This window comes from Micromys minutus (assembly GCF_963924665.1).
Source record: "Micromys minutus genome assembly, chromosome: 6".
Classification (NCBI taxonomy): Eukaryota; Metazoa; Chordata; class Mammalia; order Rodentia; family Muridae; genus Micromys; species Micromys minutus.
In genome coordinates, this window is record NC_137975.1 from 56,171,452 (window position 1) to 56,194,886 (window position 23,435).

The 23,435-nt window shown below is 43.0% G+C and overlaps 1 protein-coding gene across 1 annotated transcript in view; it reads left to right on the top strand.

Annotated features, from left to right (window-relative positions):
- Positions 1–325: 325 nt before the first annotated feature.
- Positions 326–23,435, top strand: part of ITIH5 (inter-alpha-trypsin inhibitor heavy chain 5) — a 97,347-nt gene continuing 74,237 nt past the window's right edge. The window contains exons 1-2 of the mRNA XM_080918249.1: positions 326–454; positions 9,808–9,852. Of these exons, the coding sequence (XP_080774375.1) occupies positions 365–454; positions 9,808–9,852 (135 nt within the window). The 5' untranslated portion in view covers positions 326–364. The remainder of the gene's footprint in view (positions 455–9,807; positions 9,853–23,435) is intronic.

Genomic DNA, 23,435 nt, shown 5'->3' on the forward strand with positions numbered 1-23,435 from the left:
CAGGGACCGTGGAGACCCAGTAGCTACTCAAACTGGAGGCGGGACCCGGAGGTGGTGGCATGCAGGAAGCTGGCCTGAGGTCAATCTTAGAGCCCAGGGGAGGCTAGGGATCACAGGGTGAGTTGTGGGCGGAACCAAGGATGCCTCCTAAACCCGGCAAGGGATAGGGAGGAGTGGCCTGGGGTAGTGACGGTGCAGAGACCTGACTTGAGTCATCCTGGAGGGCATAAAGGGGGCGGGGAACTTGATGGACGTGGCTTTGGTGGAGGCGGGGCTGAATGGAGCGTGTCTCTTTGCAGCCGGCGCTACTCCAACTCTGAAAATCCTTCCCTGTCCCAGAGAGGTCGCGCGCTAGGGATTAGCCATGCTCTTGCTGCTAGGGCTGTGCCTGGGGTTGCCCCTCTTATCAGAGTCCCAGGAAGATGCACGGAGCTGGGATGACACCTCAGAGCAAGTAAGTAACAGAAAGAGCTGTGGGAGCCCGCGACTCTGTCCCTTCCCTCCAATTCCCTGGGCCGTATAGTTTCTGGGCAGGCTGGAATTGATCCGTAGAATGCAAGGAAGGGGGGAGGGGGATCGCCGTCCTCCGGGTCTGCACCATTCCTTTCCCCAGTTTTCGGCATGGGGGGGTGTTTCCCATCTGTTGGTCACTTGTGCTATTTCTGAGTGGCCCTCAGTGCCTGCCCCGTGCAGATGCCCATAGAGCTGTGCATGAAACTTCAAAATTCTGCAGACCCAAATGTCCTTGGTGGCTCTCGCTGTCTACCGGATTCCTATCCGTCCTGAAAAGTGTCTGAACCGGGAGCCTTCCCAGCAGGTTATTGCGAATTTCCACCTTAGAAGTGTGAGGTGGTTAATTGTTAGCTCTCACCCAGGGAGAAAAGAACTGATTAAAAGTCCTAAACTCCTGGAAACCTCAACACTCTCCACCCAAACACGGGAAACTCAATTTCCCCTCCCGGTTCTTATCAATCGTGAGTAGTTTACTGGAGGTCCCATGATTAAGCCAATGTCAAGAACTAAAACAGATCAGGTACTTGGTACACACACCAGCGTTTGTGTTTTAATCGGTGACCAACAGCCCTGCAAATAAAAAGGTTCAGTCTGACCACTAAAAAAGGTCCGTGAAAACTGTGAAACAGATTTGCCCTAACATACCTGTGAGGATCCTGTAGGAGAAGCAAGCTTTCGTGGTGGAGCAGGAGAAAAGTAGGCTTTGGGTCCAGAGAAAGGCTGGTCCCCAGTCTGCTACTTTGTGTCCTGGGCACGTTCGGTATTTGATTGAAATGCATTTTCTCTGCAAGGCATGCTGTTCTATGGAGCCGGGGCTGGCCTAGAGCTTGCTATTAACCCAGGCTGGCTTTGAACTCTCAGTCTTCCAGCCTGAATCTTCCAAGTGCTAGGATTATAGGTGTGCGTCTGGCTTACAATTTCTGTTGAGCATATAATAAGGGTTTAGCTAGCTTGTGTAAGGACTTGGTATCCAGTAGGCACTCAATAGATGAGAGATATGTTAGTGATTAGGACTTGGCTACCTAGATCTGAATTCTAAGCTGCCAGCAGGGTTGGCACTTGACATAGCTTTCTGCTGTAGGCTTCAGAGATGAATTGCTGAGGGAAGGAATTCAGGGTAAAGTTCTTGAAGCTTTGCGAGGGTGTAAGGGGAAGGGAATGTGGGAAGAACCGAGACAAAGAATCTTTCTGGGGACTAGGGATGGATTCAAGCCATGTTGTCTCCACAACTACAAGTGAGCTTAACACTTTCCAAAGTTTCCTTCTTAGAAAAAGCAAGAGATTTGGCTCATTTTTGGTGATTTCCTGTTGTCTTCAACCCATGGAAACATTTCTCTTAAAAATGACTAAATCAGACAACACACACTCACACTCAAATGCTCGAGGTATAAACTGCTCCGGAAGTTTGCATTTCTACTTTCTATTTGTACTGTATTTTAAATTTAGCTTATAGTGTGTGTGTGTGTGTCTGTGTGTGTGTGTGTGTGTGTGTGTGTGTGTGTGTGTGTGAAAGAGAGAGGGGGAGGAGAGGGAGGAAGGAGGAGGAGGGCAGACATGAATGAGGTCCTGGGTTCGATCCCAAGAACTGATAAGAGAGGTTGAAGAGCTGATGTGTTTAGCATAGAATCTGAGGATGTAGTCACTGTTCTGGTCTCAAACATTAGAACCTCTGAAGCTATGAGTAAACTTAGTAAACCTGTAAAATGCAATCAGGGTCTGGGGAGATGCTGGGCTGTAGGAAGCTAGCTTATAAGCTTGAGGGTCTAAGTTCAATCCCCGACCTCATAGGACAAAGAAACAAGCAAGGCAGAACATGGTGGCCAGCCTGCAATCCTAGCGACAGGGAGGTGGAGACAGGGAGGTGGAGACAGGGAGGTGAGACAGGCGGTCCAGGACTTGTGGCCAGTCTGACTTGCTTGGCAAGTTCCAGGCTAGTGATGTTATCTCAAAAGCTGTGGACAAAGCCTGAGGAATGGTCTTTTTCACAGGTACAATAAATTAAATACATGCACTCGAGAGTGTACGAATGCACGAGCGCACATATATATACACACACACACACATGCACACACATGCACAAAACTATGTAAATTTGATGTAAATTGTAATGTAACTGATCATGCTTTCCAACTTCCATGGCAGTTCTGATCATTTACCTGAATCTGGGGAAAATACTACCTGCATATTAGATTCAGTTTCCTTCTTCCACCCTCTTTCATGGCATCTATAAATTATATGACCCTTAGAGCACCTACTAAAATCAGTGGTTTCCAACTGTCTCTGTGTACTTGGGAAGTTAATTGAATATCAGAAACATGGCTTCTTTTCCATCCACATTGATCTATAGGAAGGGATGGGGCCGGTGATGGGAGGATCATATATTGAATAATGTTACCTTAAAAGAAGCCACCAGGGGCCAGGGATATGGCTTAGTGGGTACAAGTGCTTGTCACTAAGCCCAGTGACCTGAGTTTAGTCCCCAGGACCCACATGGTAGAAGGAGAGAGATGACTCCCACAATTTGTTCTCTGACCTCTACAAGTGTGTTGTGACATCCCTCCCCTACAAAGTAAATTAATAATTGCAATAAAAATGCAAAATAGAAATATGCCAGAGAATTAATATTGGGTAAGAAGTCATGTCTTAAATGTATATGGTTTTTTAAAGTAAAAATAAGGTTTTTACAAAGGCAGCATTAAATTAAAAAATTAAATATCATCAATTACTGAGTATATAAAAGATCTCTAAAATGTTTTATTTAAAGCAAAAAGAGGCAATGAAGTATTATGGTTAAAAATATTCCAAGTAGAACCAGGGTATGTGGAGTTCAAATGTGGATCCTGCTACCGCCTGGCTGTGTGTTCTTGGACAAGCAACTTAACCTCTCTGGTTTTTACTATCATTGTATCAGCATAGAGTTAATAGCTCCTAGCTCACAGAAAGAGGTGGCTCTGCATTTTGGGGAGAGAACTTAATTCAAAAGGACTCCTTTAAAAGAAATAATTTGAAATTTTGACTATAAATGAGATATGCACGTGTGTGTGTGTGTGTGTGTGTGTGTGTGTGTGTGTGTGTGTGTTTTAGTTAAACCCACAGTTGCCACAGTAAAACTGATCTACAAAAAACCAGCTATCCAGGAAACGACATCCAGAGGGAGCTTTGCTCTTAAGCTCATACATACAGACCTCAAAACTCAGGATTGTTGAGCCATGAGGCTAGTGCTCCCAAAGAGCCTTCAATATACAAGACTGCTTCCAGACTGATATTTTGGTCTAATGCTCAGGACACAAAATTTCCTCAGCACACGCTGATCCTAATGTCCTTCCTGGAGCTCCATTTTCAGACTTCCCAAATGTTAATCTCCCTGTGTGGTTGTATTCGTTAGCTTGCCTTCTTACTGGAATGGAGACACATATTTCTTCAGCTCTCAAGTAAGCAAAGCCAGGAAAAGCTCTGCAGTCTGCCGGCCTCCCCGTTACGCCTCTTGATGTACAGGGATGGGATTGTGAGGTGGAGCTATGGAACTGAACGGGAAAGAGATATGGGAGACGGTCCAGCAGTGTGCTCACTCCCCAACCAGCCATAGCTCATGTCCTGAGGGTGGGAAGGAAGGGTGGGGGTAGCCTGAGGCTGGGTGATGAACTGGATGTGACTTTGGGCTCCTAAGTAGTATTTCTCAAAACTCTGGGTGCTCATCCATAAAAAATTCTTGTCTCATGTGCGGTCTGAAGTCAGTCAGCAATCCAGCAGCACTTCCACATCCAAGGCTGGTTTAGAAGAGGCGCGGGAAGATCCTCTGAGAGTTTTAGGGAGCAGGGAAGTGAAGATGGGTGTGTCCTAAGTCACTCATTGTTTTCTCTTTCTTCCCCATCTTTTTTCGGTCTATCTTCTCCTCTGTGTGTGCATATGCATATGTCATGCATATGTATGTGCAAGTGTACGGAACCCTTGTGTGCAGCTGTATGCATTTGTGTATGGAGGCCTAAGGGCAACCTTGGATATTGTTCCTTAGTGCTGTATTTACTTGTCTTTTTAAAGATTTAATTAGTTTTACTCTCTCTGTTTCTCTTTATGTCTCTCTGTCTCTGTCTCTCTTTATGTCTCTCTCTCTCTCTCTCTCTCCCTCCCTCCCTCCCTCCCTCCAACTCCCCTCTCATCTCTCATTAACTTTTTCACTTTCTCCCTCCAACCCTTCCAGACTCAGACTCAGACTCACAGCACTTAACCTGGGATAATTCCAACCTCAAGTGACTTTTCAATATCCAGCCTCAATTTTGTTTGGGAGTCTTACATCGGCTCCCTAAGTTAGTGGTCGTTGCTTTGTCCCTGGGTCTTGTTGTCAGTGTTCTGAAGGCCCTCAGAAGAGCGATGTAGGCTGGTGGTTCGCTTTCTCATCTTTGCCCCACTAGGAAGGGTGACTTTGGGGTGCTCAAGGTACCTGCTGAGGCTGGCATGAATGAACCATCTCTCACATGTGTTGTGGTATCTAGATTCAAGGACCCCTGGATAGAACTTAAGAGAGTGTGGATCCACCTTTCCATCCTGTACCAGCCAATCTTGGTTATTCAAGCATCCAGTGCAGAAAACAGTGAAGACATTCTAGGTCTTTCCCTCTTCCCTCTTTCCCTCCCCTCCCCCTCCTTCCCTCCTCTTCCCTCCCTTCCCCTCCTCTCCTCTGATGAACTTTTTTCATACTTTCCTGAGTAGTGTGCTGAAAAAAATACACTACTCAGTTTTGTGATAGTTTAACAGATACCAGATAATCAACCTGTGAAGACAGAGATATACTTTGGTTCACAGTTTCAGGGGTTCTGATCCACTGATAGGTTGACCCTATTGCTTGAAATCTGCGTGAGACAATTCAGAGAAACACTGGTAGAGTAACAATATATTTACATCTTGGTTGGAGTTAAGAAAAAAAAGAATAGAAGCTTGCTTCCCGTACCCTCTTCCCAGCATCCCTCCTCCCAGCATCCCTCCCTCGTGTCCTGAAGCCTTCCCACAGGGCCCTACCTGCTCAAGTTCTGACGCATTCCAATAGTAAAAAGCTGGAGATGATGCGTCTAACATGTAGGTTTTTGACAGACACACTCATTTCTCTGGTCCTCTCTGAAGTATGACTGAACACTGAGATAGACCCTGTGAGAAACAGAGAGGAACACCTATGGTTTTGAGAGATTCTGTTTCTAACATATATTTCTCCTCATATATGACAGAGTAGAGGCAGTAATCCTAAACTCTAGCTCGACTGTCCTTTTGCAGCGAACCTATTCAAATGTTCTGGGTGGTGACTTATTGCCAGATCCACAGGGGTCAAAGGGGCAGCGGCACCATACAGCTGATGGTTTCTGAGCATGCTTCTCTAGAGAGCCTAGCTCTTTTTAAAAATTCTTTCTGTTCTGCCCTACACAGCTAGTTCTAGCCATCTCGTGATTTCCCCAAAGCCTTCTACTACAAGCTCAAGGATATGGTGAGCTTGATGTTGTTGGTTTTGTGTTTGCTTGTTTCTTTTTTTTTTGTTTGTTTGTTTTGTTTGCAACTTATACATGTACCTGTACTGGGTCTGTTATTACATGTTCATAATTCCTTCCTTCCTTCCTTCCTTCCTTCCTTGTTTTCTTCCTTTCTTCCTACCTTCCTTTCTCTTTTTTCCCCTCCCATTTTACTTGTTCATTATATAATGTGGCTCTGGATGTCAGAGTACACATCTTAATAGTGTGGTCTGGACCTCTTGTGTTCTGATGTTGAGATGAAATGCTCTGTTAGATGAAGCCCACTTGAGCCATCTCTTAGGTCTATGGTTTGGAGTTACAAAGAAATTCCTGGAGGCTCCTAAACTATTTGTGGTCCTGGCCTTAGATCTGGAAGTCTCTTACTTTTCTATCCATAATCCCCACCTGACTCCTCAGGTTCTTTGAAGATAATGGAGATGGGAAAAAGTCCTCAAACAACAAAAAGGATAAAAATTCTTTGCTGCAAACAATGATGATGACATCAAGGCCATTTCCACCTCTTGCCTGGCTGGCACCGGCCCTCAGTTTGTACCAGTAAGATTCAGTCCTGGGTCAGTTTGAGTCTAAACTTGGACTGAAGTGTTGCCACGGCAATCCCCTGAGATGGTAGATAGTCATCTCAAAAATGAAAAAGCAGCTTCTCTGGGTTTCCTTCAAGCTTGCTTGTTTTGTTGGAAACCCTATTTTGCAAAGGAGGAGACATCAAAGAACATACTTTAGATCAAGCATTGGACTTAAGGCTGAGAGACGGGGAGAGAGACGTGGGCTGTGTTCTGGCAGGAATTGTCTTAGGCATTCCCCAGACTATTCCACAATTTTAGGGAGGGAAAGACCCAAGGTTAGCAGAACTGGTAAAGCCCTTTCCCTGGGTCCTTAGACTGGTTTGACTCCCCTTTTCATCTCCATTCACTTTAGAGAACAAGCAGATCTCCCAAGGGAGATCTTGTGGGGTCGGCGGCTGCTATTCTAAGTCTCCCAAACTTCTTCCTTCATGTTCTGTTGAACAGGAGGCTGTGCAGTGGTCACATAGTTAGGAAGAAGAGAAAGGATGGAGACATCTCCATTATACTTTTAGCTAATTTTAAAAAATGTGTGTGTGTGGGGGGGGGGTATATGTGTATGTGGAGGTCAGAGGTCAACCTAGGGTGGCACTTCTCAGAAGTTCATGTGACTTGGATTTCAGGACAGGATCTCTCAATGGAACCCTGGGCTCTTCAGGCTATGCTCAATGCCCAGTGAGCCCTGGGATCCTCCCATCTCTGTCTGACCATGGCCAGAGAGACTCTGGGTCCTCTTGTCTGTCTCCCCAGTTTGGGTCTTTCCTGCACCAGGATCACAAGGAAACCACTATGCCTGGGTTCTTATTGGGGTTCTGGACCCAAGTTCAGGTCCATTTTTGCCAACTGAGTCATCTCTGGTCCCCAGGGTATCATGTGTATTTAACCAAACTACTTTTAGTTGATACTTTAGGCTAATGGTTCTCAACCTTCCTAAAGCTGTAACCTTTTAACACAGTTCCTCATGCTGTGGTGACCCCAAACTATAAAATTGTTTTATTGTTACTCCATAACTATAATTCTGCTACTGTCATGAATTGTCATGTAAATATCTGTGTTTTCCAATGGTCTTAGGCAATCACCATGAAAAGATTGTTCAATCCCCAAAGGGGTCAAGACTCACAGGCAGGGAATAGCTTTAGGCTATTTTTAACTATTAACAACTGTTTTGAAAGTTATACATTTTATTTTTCTAATGATTCCCCACTCTTACTTTTCTGTAATGGAAGGATATAACCATAGATGGGAATATGTGCATACCCACTCTAGAAAGTTTGACAGTTTCTTGAAAGTCAAATTTACTACATGAAATATGAATTTCACTCATTGAAAACTAAAACCATATCTCTACATCTCCAGGAAAGATTGCCTGTGTGTGAAAATTAAATTTTTATTCAATTATGAATCATTCATACCAGCTAGAGGGAAGCAATAACTGTCCATTAGTTGGCAAACAAAATGTTAAATGTTGTATACTTATACTTTGGAATATTATTCAACAATAAAGAGGAATAAAAAAGTGTCTACTACCACGTAGATGAACCTTGAGACCATTTTGCAAAATAAAAACACAAAACATATAAAAATATACGTGGTATATGATTCTATTTATATAAACTGATCAGAATGGACAAAGCTGTATAAAACAGTTTAGTGGTTGCTGAAGGCTGGGGGTGAGAACTGGGAAGTAATCACCAGAGGGGGTAAGGTGTGTGTGTGTATGCATGTACATGTGCTTGTGTGTATGTCCATGAGTTCTTATGTGTGTTTTTGTGCTTGTGTGTGTGTGCATGCACATTTACTCCTGTGTGTGTGTGTGTGTGTGCATGTGTCTTCATTATGTTTCTGTTATTTAAACAGAAATTTGTGTGTGAATACTCAAAAGCCAGCTACAATTTTTAAATCAGCCCGGAGGAAATGGCTTATTATTACGGTGATTTTAAATTATTTATTTATTTTTATGTGTATGGATGCTTTGCCTGTCTGTCTGTGTGATTACTACTTGCATACCTGGTGCGTGTGAAGGCCAGAGAGGGTATTAGATCTCCAAGAACTGTAGTTACAGACTGTTGTGAGCCATCATATGGGTGCTGGGAATGAAACCCGGTCCTCTGAAAAGCTCTTTACTGTTGAGAAATTTCTCTAGCCACTGTGGGTTTGGGTTTGTTTGTTTGTTTGTTTTGTTTTAGAAAAAAATATTTTTCTCTACCCATCTCTTGCCTATGTAAAAATTAAAAAAAATCTTCCAGGAAAATATCTTTAAGACAATTCAGGAAACTTCAGTGTTGAAGCTGGATTTCCCAGGATTTTTTACTAGTAGGAACTCTCCAGAAAAAGCCCACATGCCTGAATTACAATGATGTAATGGACACAATTGTTGAAGTTTGGTCTGTTGTTATATATTATAATGCTAATACTGGCCCTGGTTTCCCACAGAGATGAGAATATTCTCACATAGACCAAAGTGATGCTATGTAACCTTGTCCCCTCCCCCAAGTTATCCTTGATTGGTGAATAAAGATGCCTACAGTCTATAGTTGGGTAGAAGAGAGATGGGCGGGGTTTTCTGTTCTTGGGTTTGGGGACTGGGGAGAGACAAGGGAGAAGAGAGAAGGTGGAGAAAGAAGAGACCATGGGGTAAGTGAGTCATAAAAACATGGCCTGAGGAATGGCCAGTTGGAGTTAAGGGTGTCACAGAGGGAATGTGGCAAGTTATAGCTCAGGGTTATTGATGGGGAAGTAGAGTCTAACAGCTTAGAAGGTAGATATCTGCCCAGCTCTAGTGCATTAATGGCTTTTTATAAACATAAAAGTTGAGTGTCTTTTTTTTTTCTGGGAACTGAATGATTAAGGTGGGGTAGAAACCCCCAACTGAGGTTCAATATTTAATATGACACATGACAGCAAGGAAATTAATGTCAGGCCAAAGGCAGAGTGAAGCAGAATGTCAGCATTCTGTGGACACCTTTGGTCCTGTCACTTCATCTACACCCCTGGTACAGACATAGGCACACCCACGGGATGAGGTAGTTTGACCTCATGGGATCTGTGTCCAGCGGATCTAGAATGGGAGATTCTAAATCCTGCCCAGCAAAATAGTCTCTGATAGAAAAAAAACAGTCAGAATGGCATTGCAAGCTTAGCGTGGGTTTGAATGGGTCTCACACCTTCACACGACTCAGTCATGAAACCCACAGTCCTGTTTCACGTTTCTCTCTTTCCAGGCCGTGCTCAGGGTCCCCAGGCAGCTCCGGCTCTTGCAAAGGCTGGTATGTATATTCCCTTACACCGAGTTCAAATACTTCACTCTTCTGCTTTCTCCAAACCAGGATCTAGTTTATATGCGAGTTCCCGAATTCTTCTGTTGCTTCTTAGACAAGAATTCTAGCATGAAGCGGTATACCTGATTCCTTTAGAAGTTTCCTCAAGGGGAGTATTTTTTCCTTAAAAGAGGGGCCAGAGAGTCAGTGGGTAAGAGTGTTTGCTACACAAGCATGGGGTTCTGAGTGAGAACCCCAGCACCCATGTAAAAAGCCTCATGTGGCTGCATGCAGGTCTGTTCCCCAGAGGCTGTGTGAGGTAGAAGGATCACTGGAGCTTTCTGGCAGTCCCTCTACCTCCAGTTCAGTGAGAGACACTGTCTAAGAGGGGATGACAGAGTAGGACTCCCTCAGGGCCTCCTCTGGCCTTGGCCTGCATGCTCATACAGCCCCCATCCCCACAGAACACTGTACGGAGCTTCAAATACCCACACTAAGAATCAAAAGTCTAAATCGATCTTACATATTTGTTTATTTCCTAGAACATTTTTACTCAAGAAGTAAAGGCTTTGCTTTGAAGTGAACAGCACTTGCAGAGTGAAACATTGTGGGATGGGAGTCGGGTGGTCTCTCCATGCACCATGGAGTCCATGAACACATTCCCTGATGGTGAACAAATTCCAACAGTTAAAAATAGGTTGTTGGCCATCTGGTAGACCTAACCTCTGAAACGTTGCTATTGGGTCCCTGCCCTTCTTCCTGGTATTAGTTTAAATCCCCCTAATTGGGAACTTACTGGGGATGCTCACGCAGCTAGAGACATCTGTCTTCTGAGTTGGAAGATTCCCTAAGAAACATGACATCAGTTAATGGTTTTGTTTTTGCTGTAATTGCTGGGCAAGTCTTTTGGGGCCCTGTGTTTATCATTTCTTTTGTAGCCTCTGAATTTCATTATTGATCAAAAATACTTTGTTATTGGTTTGCTTTTTTTTTTTTTTAAGAAGGGGTCTTCTGTATCTTAGGCTGGCCTCAAACTCTCTAAGCAACCAAAACTGTCCATTGGTTCCTGACCTGCTTCTGTCTCCCAAATGTAGGGAGGGTTGCTGGCCAGGATGTGCTATTGTGTCTGGCAGGTACAAAGGTTTTCTCAGCTCCATCACCTGCACTGCTCATATGACCTCTCACATCTTAGAGCCTTTTTCAAGTTTCCAAGTCTTCTTCTCACATGTCTCACTCATGTTTTAATATGAGCTCGATCCTCAGTCTTTCCAGGAGTAACATGCCGTATGTTCTACAGTTCCGGACCTTGAGTCTAAAACTCTCAACACAGCGTATGCATTTATTCATGTGAGAGAAAGTAGACAGCTCAGGCTGTTCTAGGTTTTAATTAATTAACAGAAACTAAGGAACATCAACTAGGATTCTCTCACCATTGTCTGGACCACAGAGACATGCTTGCTGATGTTTTGAACTAATTAGATTCGGCTTTTAGTAGAAGTCCTTGGACACACATGTACACGAGCGCTCACTCCCATGAACACATACACACATGCATGCTTATGCATACACACACAGATATTGCACTTTGAATATCAGAGATATCTTTGTATCTGAGATTCCCCCCATACTTACGAGATGCTGGCTCGCTTTAGCAAAGCAATTTCCTCCTGTCATTTACTCTCTGACATTAGGGATCTTTCTTGGTAGCTCTTGGAGAGATGGTACTCTGAAGTTTGTGCCAGGAATTATTTTATTGCAATGTGGTATGATATACAAGCACTGAAATCACTGACAAGGAGGAATAAGTACTCTCACATGTCCCTGGTAACAGAAGCAGCGCTCCACACACAGAAGCACCAGGGCCCATTAGGAAACAGTAGGTGGGAGGGCACAGCCCAGAGCATCTATTAGAATTTTCATGGGAAGGAATGTGTGAGTAGGTGGATGTGCATCGTAAGCTTCAGTTTGAACACTTGCCGTTGTTTTGGCAGGCTCCTGGCTGTAACAGCTGTTCCTCCTTGCCCAGTTCTGGGGGTGGTTTGGGGGAAAGGAGAGTATTTGTTTTCTGTGTGAGAGTTTGGTAGAGGAAGTGGTCAGCAGTGTGGGTCCCAGATAATTTGGTTTGCCTGTTGAAGGTGTAGTAGCACAACAGTCACCCTTGTCTCTATGGTGAGGGAAGGAGTCTCCCCGGAATAAATTCTCAAATGCTAGGGCATCACATTATATCATCTGCGGGGAAAGGGATGCATGTGGAGAGAAGCATATTCAGGGAACTAAGCCAGTCTCATAAAGACAAATATTGCATGTTTTCTCTTATTGTGTGTTTTAGACCTTATAGATTCATAGAGTCGTTTATGTGTAGATGACATGAAAGGTCTAGAAGGATAAAAAGGATGGATGGGAGGCAGGTAAAGGAAGTATAGGACAGCTGTTGACTTGGAGCTGACCATCAGTCTCTTGTGAATGCTGCCTACATCTGTGTCTGTCTCCCCACTTCAGGGTACCATTTTCAGATTACTGAATGGGTGCTTCTTCCCGGGCAGAGATGATTACACTAATGTTTCTGCTTATCTCTAAATATCAGGGGGTGTCGCTGTGTAGATTGTATGAATGTGAACAGGTGAGTTGGGGCTGGTATCATGGTCCGTCTGCACATGGCCGGAGGGAATGGTTTCCCCCAGGTGGTGAATACAGTATCAAAGGAGACTTCATCACTGACAACACACACGGTCCAGATTTTGTAAAGAAGAGGAGAGCTTATGCTTGAGTAAAGGCCATCAGACCTAGAACCCAATAATCTAGCCACATGCTCCACTCCAGTCTTCTCTGTAAAACAAGGGAGAGTGGGTTATCTGGCTTCTTGAGCTACACTAATGTATCTCAGAGATAGCACAGTAGTTAGGAGTACTGGCTGCGTTTCCAGGGAACCTGAGTTCTGTTCCCAGCATGTCCACGGCTGCTCATGGAGTTCTAGAAATCTAGTTCCAGGAGATTTCAATGTCTTCTACTGGGCTCTGTGGGCACGGGGTATGCAAAATGATTCACATACATAAATGTAGGCAAACACACACGTAAAATAAAAATGACTAAATAAATCTTATTTAGTTATTATTAGTAAAGAATGGCGAGTCCAGAACCAAGCACCAAGGGGTTAATAATCTTCTAGGAAGAGGGACCTGAACTGAGCTCTGGGAGTTGATGTCCCTAACATTCCACAGTGACATTTCCAGATGGCAACTTGGGTAATTCAGGACATCCTCTGGGTGGCTCGAAGCTAAGTGACTCCTATGAGTCATACCCGAACCTCTGGTCCCTCAGGCAGCTTAATTAGGCACACCCTGCTTCAGAACACTTTTCCATCTGGGTTAGCTTTGAAGGAAAGAAATGATGAAGAAATTATATTATGTCACGAGAAGCTTTCTTTTGCTTTGTATTTTCCAGTTGACATCTCCAAACAAAATAATTATTTATATATAAATGTGGAGACCATGTTGAATTTTTCAGAACTATATCGGGAAAGTTTGAGGCAACCCTTTTAAAGTCCTCCTTGGATGACAAATTTCCATACACTTCTGCCAAGCAGAACTCTGTGCTTGCTTTCTGGTGTCAGGCTCATTAGCCCACATGTCATCCCCTTAGCCAGTACGCTTCTCACTGTGACTCTGTTCTAACTAATCTGATGTAGTCACTGCGTCTGAAATGAGCATGGCTCACTTCATGCCTTTGTGTACTCTCTCTCTCTCTCTCTCTCTCTCTCTCTCTCTCTCTCTCTCTCTCTCTCGTTCTTTCTTTGTATCTCCTTTCCTTCCCTCACCCTCTATTCTCTTTCTTCCCCTCCCTTCTCTCCCCTCTCGTTCCTTCCTTTTTTTCTTCCTTTCATCCTGCTTGCCTGCCTGCCTTCCTGTCTTCCTTCCTTCCATCTTCCCTTCTGTCTTCCCACCCTTCCTTCTGTCCTCTATACTGTCCTTCCTCTCTCCCATACTCTCTCCTTCTCTCCCTTCCTTCCTTCTGTCCTCTCTACTGTCCTTTATCCATCCATCCCTTCTTCCCTCCCTTTCTCCCTTTTTTCTATCCTCTCTACTGTCCTCCATCCCTCCTCCCTCCATGCCTCCCTTCCTTCCTTCTTTCCTTCCTTCCTCCCTCCCTTCCATCTCCCCTCCATTCTCCCTCCTTGATGAGTGAACCCAGGACATTATGCACGACAGGGAAGCACTATATTCTCAGTCCAGAACACCCCTTTCATACTCTTCCACCTCTACAATGTCAAGATTGATTGAAAACACCTTCTTTCACACTTTGCAGCTATCGCTGAATTGTCTTTCTCCAGTAATTTTATTCCCGTGTTGTTTGTTTGTGGGGCATGACTACTAAATCCAGCGCCCATGTGTGTGAGAGGGATTACTGTCAAGCTGAACCTCAGCCATTTATCTTTTTCTGAGCTCTGGAAGGTCTGGCAGAAATGGATCCTGTGGCATCTCATTACTCAGTGTGTCTCTCTCTCCCTGCCTTTCCCATAATACATGTGCACCTCTTCCTATATCTTTGTCCATTGCTTCATGTTCTCCCTCCCTCCAGATATAATTATAAGTGCCTTCAGATAAGTGGCCAGATGCTATCTTTCTTCTCAAACCTTCATGAAATACAGTAGTAGGTCTTTTAAAAATTATTTTGGAACATTTTATTCTTCATGAATATATACTTTTTAATTGTTTGAAAGTCAGAAAATTCATTTTAATTCCACCAATATTTTTAAAGTTCTTTTCTTTCCATTCTAGTATGTATATATGTATGTGTGTTTGTGGGAGCATGCAAATGTTGTGGGACCAGGTATACATGTCAGTTTGTGCATATATGTGTTGAGGTTAGCTGTCTTCTGGGCGTTGCTTCTAGTTGTCCATCTTGGATTTTGAGAAATAGTATCTCACAGGCCTGTAGTTCACCGACTTAGCTAGGTGGGCTGCCAGCAAGCCTAGGGAACACTCTCTCTTTCTCCCCAGCATTGAGATTACCAGCGCTCACCCCAAGGCTTGGATTTCTTTGCACTGGTTCTGGGGACGGGAGTCCTGACCTCATGACTTCATGGCAAACACTTTAATGGCTGAGTCGTTTTTTTCAGCCCCAAGTGGGTTCCATACTTGAGATCTTGGGAAGAAAAAGGAGAAGAAGAAAGGAGAGAAGAAGATAGAGAGGGACAGAGAAGCCACCACCGTTGTGGTTTCTGTTTACCGTGTGTTTACGTATTTACCGCACAGTAGGAACAGGGCGTGGCTAACCTTTGCACATGCGCACTTGAGTTTCTGCAGGAGGCTGTGGAGTAATTACAGGAACTCCTGAGAAAACAGTAACTGGGCTAAAGCTGCAAAACTAAAATAGATCCTAAGGCTCTTCCAACCCGTCTCCTTGGACCCATAAACCGTGGCTCATGGTCTTGATGTAATACTGTGGAAACTCAGCTATGCCCATAATCTTTATTTTAGGCCTGAATGACTAAAATAAACTTAATATTTTCTTGGGCACCTTTTGATTTTTCACACTTACTACCTTTCACTTATTTATTTGGTATATGTGGGGGCACACATGTGCCACACAACACAGAAGAAGATCAGAGCTTAACTTGTGGGAATCAGTTCTTTGAACATCTGAGTGCCAGGAATTAAATTTGGTTAATCAGGTTTGGCAGCAAGCTCCGTTAACCAGTAAGCCATCTCTCTAGTGCTGATTTCTCATGGTCCTTTATTTACTGGGGTGAGGGGGAGGGAGGGAGGAAGAGAGAGAGAGAGAGAGAGAGAGAGAGAGAGAGAGAGAGAGAGAGAGAGAGAGAGAGAGAGAGAGAGAGAATGTATGCATATGTGGGTGCTCTTGATGCCTAAAGAGAAGATGTAGGATCTCTTGGGACTGGAGTTACAGGTGGTTGTAAGCTGCCAAGTAAATAAATTCTGGGAACCAAACAAGGTTTTGGAAGAACAGCAAGTGTTCTTAACTGCTATGCTATCTCTCAAAACACAATTTCATTTTATTGCATTTTAAAAGCAATTTTTGTTCATTACATAGTTTTTTAGCAATTGAAAATATTTTCTTTGAGAATTTCACACAATGTAGTTTGGATCCTATTCATCCTCTCTCCCTCAACTCCTCCCAGATCCACCCAAACAAGTTTGTGGCATCTTCTTCCTCTTCTCCTTCTCTTTTTCACTTCTTCTTCTAAATCCATCAAGTCAGATTTTTGTTACTCATCTGCTCTTGGACATGTGGCTTCCACTGTGGTCGAGCTAGCAGGGGTTACCCTCAAAGAAAACTGACTCTCCTCTAGCAGCAGCCAATTGTCAATAGTTTCTGAACATTTAAAACTCAATGAAATTATTTCTTATCTCAAAATCAAGAATCAGCCAACACAGTATTATGTTAATACTGTATTACATGCACCAAAGGATCAAACTTTTTAATTATTTGGAAAATACACTGTACCAGAAATGTCTACCACAAGGAGATACATTTTATTTAGAGGGTTAGAAAGTTCTGTTTAAGTTATGTATTTGATAAGCCTGTGTCCAAGGGCAAGTACCAAACTTTTAAGCGAAAGACTTATATGAAAAGTTGGTGAGAGCTTTTGTCAACAATGAGTAACTGCAGCAACAATATGGAAATAGATTCTGTTCAATGTCTTCAGAGTTTGCAATTTATTAGAGGACCAGTAACTGTCACAACTACCTCCTGAGTAAGCAGCAAAGGCCAAGCTATATTTATTATATTTATTTGGGGGCTTTATAATAAATATAATTTTTATTATACTGTGGGAGTTTCCTTGGCTGTCTATCAAATGTCAATGTGAAGGCTATGTGCAGGAGGGCTGTCCAGAGAATCCTTTAAGGAGAGGCCCAGGATTGGGAATCAGGGCTTCTGAAGGTCATCATGAGCTAATGATGTGGTAAAGTCACAGGATAAATGACAAAGAAAGACCCAGGTTGAGAGCATCTTTCCTTTCATACCTTGTCTTTATAATTTGTACCATTGACCTTTGTAGAAGAGATCTCAAGGGGATTTCAGTGTGCGGTGGAGTATGTGTGTACATATAGATGTGTGTGTGTGTGTGTGTGTGTGTCTCTCTCTCTCTTTCTCTCTCTCTCTCTCTCTGTGTGTGTGTGTGTGTGTGTGTGTGTGTGTGTGTGCATTTGTGTCCATGTGCTCGAGGAGGACAGAGGTCACCGCTGAGTATCTTTAGCCATTCTCAATTGCTCTCTACCTTGTTTTTGAGGCAATTTCTCTCAGTGAACATGGAGCTCATCAATTTGATTAGACTTGCTGGCCAGGGATCTCCAAGGATTTTACTAAATCCACTTCCCCAGCGCTGGGATTATAGATGTATAGCACCCTCCCTTGCTTTTTAAGTGGGTGGTAGGGATTCTGAACTTGGCTCCTTATACTTATGTGGCAAACACTTTACTGACTTCCCAGTTCCTCAAGGGAGTTTTGATTTAGAAGTCTAGTTTACAGAACCTCTCACCAAAAACCTCCCTGTAAATGTTGAACAGCACGTAGTTTGAAATATAAAAGAAGATGTGACTAAATTCTACTTAAGATGAAACTATACTAAAGAGCAAACTCAAATGCTAAAGACATGTTAGAGGCACTTCTGTCTTCTACTGCTGTATAAAAACCCTGGTGCACAGCTCAGCAGCTTAGATCAGCAGCCATCTTGCATGATGTCAGAGGCAGGGATTAGGGCAGAGATTATCATGCTCTGTAGACAGAAGTCACTCAGATATTTGTCTAGTAGAGGAGCCGACATGGTTCAGAACGGTTTTCCCCAACACTGAGTTTAGCAAGGATGGTTGGAGCTTGCTCTGTGAACTCTGATGTCTGTGTGTAGCCTCAGTAGCAGGGCAATTCCTAGTAACTGCAGAAGTTAGAAAGAAATGTTTCAGGATATCTAGATAAAAACTAGGCTTTGCTATGGCCTAACCTTGTAGTTCTCAAGAACAACTTTCAGTACCTTCTGTAGATGATGCAAACTGCCAAGGTCCAGACTCAACCAGAAATGAAACTTCATCTCACCATGGAAGGAGAAACAGATACTCGTGGGTCGAATTAAAAGTGTAATTCCACACACCATCCTGTATTATGTGCTGAAGCTGGTCTTCCTTGTCTCTACTGATAAGGGGTTGAAAGTGGGACCCCTTCTTGACTCTCCTTTCTAGTGGTAGAATTAGGTGTGTACTACTGTGGAGTGCCACTCTTGTTGAATTTATTGTTTGCTCAAGAGGATTTGTGAATGAGTGATATTTTTGTTGGCAGAGGTTCATTAGCCATACAGTGAAGCCAACGATGCCATTCAGGAGGCACTGTGTGTCTGTCCACATTCCAGAATGAGTTTGTGCCATTTATTTCAGTGGTACATGTAACCAGTGAAGCACAAACTGATAATTGATCTCATTCATTTTCATATCTGTCTTCCTGACTATTGTACCGACATTTATATCATTTACCCTAAAGAAAATAAGCAAGGAGATCACCTTGAGCAGTGGACTGTGCTGGTCTGTACTTTAAGACCCGTAGCAACTCAATGACCCTTTAATTTTTGTTGTGGTGGTAACATGGGTATAATGATGCCATCTGTCTTAGTTAGGGGTTTACTGCTGTGAACAGACACCATGATCAAAGCAACTCTTGTAAGGACAACATTTAATTAGGTTCAGAGGTTCAGTCCATTATTATCAAGGTGGGAACATGGCAGTGTCCAGGTAGGCATAGTGTAGGAGGAGCTGAGAGTTCTATATCTTCATCTGAAGGTCACCAGAAGACTGGCTTCAAGTCAGCTAGGATGAGAGTCTTAAAATCTACACCCACAGTGCCACACCTACTCCAACAGGGCCACAACTTCTAATAGTGCCACTCCCTGGGCTCAAGCATGTGCAAACCATCACATCATTCTTTTTCAGACTATAGTTCATTGTCATTAGGTGTATCAATTAGCATTGTATCTATCACCAGAAATGCTTTGCTAAATGGAAACTCTATACCATTAATAAACCTGAGTTTCTTTCTTTGCTGGTTATGGTGAACTCTGATGTTCATTGCCTCTGTAAGTAGGTAGCTTCATACAGTACTTGTCTTTCTGTGTCTAGTATTTTTAAGTAGGATTATGGCTTCAAGAGTTACTCTTATTGGAGGGCATGGCAGGATGGCCTTCCTTTTTCAGGGTGCATAGGTTATATTGTGTCTTATATCCCTTTTTGTGTATCAGCTCCCCTATTGACAAACATAAGGCTGCTTCTACCTTGTTACTGACATCACTCCTCTAAATACAAGGAGAAACAAATGGCAGCCATTTTTAATCTAGAGCAAACTAAATGAGTGAAGTAGGTTTGGAATAAGAAAAACATGCTAAAAATACATGGAAACTTGGGTACTGGCAGCCTCACAGCTAATGAGGCATCTGAGATTGGTAAGGTCAGGGTTACCCTAGAAGATAGCTGTGGTCTGAGAGATAGATCAGAAGAGACAGCCTTCAACTCTGCTGGTAATTTACAGTCTCATATTCAGATGCCAGACAGAGATGCTCCCCAAATTCTCAATCATTACTAAATATCTTCCAAACTTGACTATTTAAAACAATTATGAATAAAGTAATTGAAGATCTCCTAAAACACATTAATCAGTAAAGGTGTTTGAATAGCTAGTATCCAGTTAAATTGTTTAATAGTAGACACCAGGACCAGCAGCATATATGTAAACAGATAGTAGATAATTAAGTTCTCTATTACAGCAATATTACTCCTCTGTTCTGCTGTATTAAAGCCAAAGCATCCTTAGATGATCTTTAAATGAACAGATGTGTGGCTGTGTTCAATAAGCATTCATGTACTGGAGTGGGTGGTCTACCTACCGCAGATTACCCATCCCTATAGTTGAATCGAAGGACAGAGGGATCTGAAGGGAGTTTGAAATACAATGGGATTAAACAAAGGATTGACATACAGCATTGAACTTGCTCATTAAAGTGCACTGCACTCATAAAGTGGAATGCTATGCAACTACCAAAACCAGAGGCAGATTTTTTTGTTCAGGAGCCTTTTCCAAAGATGATGTGGCTCTTTGACTCCCCATTTCTCCTGCTGAGATGATGCATGTGTTCTTGTCCATGGAAAGTGGGGATGCTTGTGTGATTGTTTTGGTCAACAGGATAGGATAGTAAAAAAATACTATGCATTTTGTTTGTTTGTTTGTTTGTTTGTTTGTGGTACTTATCTCAAGCCTGTATTTTTACCACTGAGCCATAGCTCCAATTTCTCTATACCTTTTAATTTTAAGATTAAAATCTCATTAATTATTCCAGATGGCCTTGACATTGCAACTCCCTTGCCTCAGCATTTCAAATTGCCCAGCTAGCTATACGATTTTGGAAGTTAGCGCACATAACAGGGTCTAGTTTCCATCCCGTCATTAGTGAAGTCTCTGGCTCCTACAGACTCTGATAAGGCTGTGAATTAACATGCGTTGGGTTGCTGTTGGGTCAACACAAAACAGGAAGGTATGGGCCAACTCTGAATTACTTCTAGTTCCATTCTGCATTTGATTGTGAAGGAGCCAGACTTTTCAGCCAAGTTTATCAGGACCCTTGGTCTACAGAAAGCTTGTGAAGAGACACAATCGTTAGTTACCAAGACTTAGACTGGTTTGCTCTGTTGCTCGAGATAATAGGTATTTGTAGATAAAGATGGGTGAACTACTACATTGCTAGAAAAAAAAAAAACAAAACAAAACAAAACAAAAAAAAAAAAAAAAAAAAAAAAACCAAAGCAAGGCTAACCAAAGGAAATCAGCACATGAGTACTGTACCCATTTGTGGGAGAGTATACTCCAAACTTAAGCAATTAGGGAACAAAGCTATACATTCAAGGTGGAAGGAAGACCCTTGTCATTTATATTTGGTATAATCTAGAGTTTTAGCCATGTACATGAGCCTTGATAGTTAAAATGTTTTTTCAGTATTTACACACATGGATATTTTATCTGCACGCATGTCTTTGTACCCTGCACACACTCAGTGTCGGAGGTAGACAGAAAAAGACATTGCATCCCCTGGAGCTGGAATAACATGGTTGTGAGCTGCCATGTGATGGTTGGGAGTTGAACCTGGATCCTCTTGAAGAGCAAGCAGTGTTCTTAACTCCTGAGCCATCTGTCAGGCCCTGAGATTTCCTCAAATTTTAAAAATTGTTGTTTCTTTTAAAGTCCATGTGTGCCAATCAGAGTGCTCAGATCAGTGCTCAGAGGCCTCAGATCCCCATGGAGTTCTTTCCAGGTTGTTTGATGCCTGATGTGGGGCTGAGAATCAAACCGGGGTCCTCTGGAAGAGCGCTAAGCACTCTTAGCCAGTGAGTCCCCAAGTCGAAAAGTTCTTGAGATACAGTTTAAATATCAAGTAGAGCCATTAAATACAAAACAAAACACAACCCCAGTTCACAGTACTAGTTTGATTTTTCAGATTCCCTTTTACTTCCTCATGTAGTCCTGGGAATCCGAGCAGAACTGTGTGCTATAGGATCTTTTAGGTTTTGCACAAATTCTCAAGAGCACAGCTGCCAACAACTTTCGTCCATGCCTTCAGATTAGGAGAGAAAACAACATACTTAAACATGTTTAATTTAGTAAGAAAACCTGTTCCCTGCAACAACACAGGTTCATCTCAGTTCTTGATTTCCTTTAGGGTTCTTCTTGCTTTGAAAGACGCTGAGACATAGATTTAAAGTTCCATGAACCTGATGGGCTGTCGTACTGTTGAGACCACCCCCTCGGCATCTCTCCCCAGCCTGATTTTCATTCTTATAAAATGTACTAGAGATTCTTAATAAGGTCATTTAGCAGGGACATTTTATTGCACTCCATCTGAAATGTCTTTTGGATCCAAATGACTTTAGGGGAGAAACAGTAGTTCATCCTCGAGTACACTGTGCAATACGATTGTGTCCGAGTTGAGGCAAGATTTCTTAAACTGCAAGCCTGCGCTCCTCACTTTTAGCTTCCTGTTAGGCTCCATGGATCTCAGAAGTGTATGTGTTTCCAGTGGCTTATTCAAGCCATCTCGGTTCACACTGTAAGTTACTTTAAGGCTTCTAGAACATGACTGCTCGTAGTGTAGGCAGCTCGTTAAGACAGACTGATCTGAGCTCCTGGTTCTCTGGGGTTGGAGCGAAGAGAACTTGCCTTTTTGATAAGTTTTTTAATGATACCACTGGCTAGAGGATCCCACTTTCAGAATTGGCATTAAAATTATTTTTACTCAGTTATTTTTAGTATGAGGAACACTGAAACATGTTATTGGCCAAATTGACTTTTAACACATTGAAGTGCATCTCCTACAAACATTGATTTCCCTCAAATAGCAGATAGAATGAAGTCCCACTGGGATTCTGCAAAAGTCTCACTGGATTTCACTAATTGTTTTCTGTTGTAATTATAAAAATTTTAATTATATTTATTTTTGAGTGAGCATAATTACATTGTTCAGTTAACAAAGAGAATGGAGGAGCCAAGCCCCTGGTTTATGCCTCTCATTGGTCAGTTACCTTCCATACCAAGGCCTTCTTCTTTTCCTGCATACTTTCAGGGGCATCTGGCTCATGCCTTTTATACAAGCAGTAATCAAATACATACGTGCTCCTGTAAACTACCTTAACCATGTAACTCTGAGATGCTCAAACTTAGCCCACTCTGTCTCTCTGACCCCTCCCTCTCCCTTTTCTGCCCCCTCCCATCGTTAACTTTAGCCCCTGGTCCTCCAAATACCATCTTCCAGGTGCTGAGGTTATAAGGAAGCACCTACCTACGGCACCACAGTTAAAAAACAACTCCTCCTTGGACCAAACTGCAGACTTTTTCTTCAAGTAAATTAATAAAAAAAAAATTCAAATATGCTTCATCCCGCCCTTTCCCCTCCCCCAAACTTGATGATTACTTAGCAAAACTTCAAGTCCAGCTTATGTCTTCCAGCTGTCTCAGAGAGACACACAGTATCCTTCATATGGTCCCATTAAGTTGTCAGTTTTGTTTCTCCAGTCACTAAAGACCAGAATTTGCCCCTTCCCCCATAACTGACAAAAAGCTGAGTCTTGCTTGCCGACCTTTCATGGAGCACAGCAGAGGCCCGAGTTTTTTTTCCCTGATAGTGAGCTTGGCTCAGATCCTGTTGCCCACCCTTCTGTGGGAATTTGAATATATTCCCTTTGCAGTTACTCTAAGCACCAGGAGGCAACCAAGTGGCCAGGTTCCTCCCCTGAGGACCTCTGGCCCCCACAGAGGTTTCACCCAGAGAACACTCTAATTGCCCTAAGGGCTGCACCCAGCCCCTTGGCTCTACAGAGTAAAAAGAAATCCCAAAGTCTGGATTTAAATCCCACCAATCCTCACCGTGGAAATCTCTGCCCTGGAAACCTCCCTCCTTACCACCCCGCAAGAAATTTTATATAAGACCTGTCTTCTTGCTGAAGATAGCAACCGTCCTGGGTCCTCCCCCCCTTCCCCACCCCTGCCGAATACATCTCTTCCTTGAGTTTTGTTGTGTGACTTGACATTGTGATAATCCTTGGCACCTT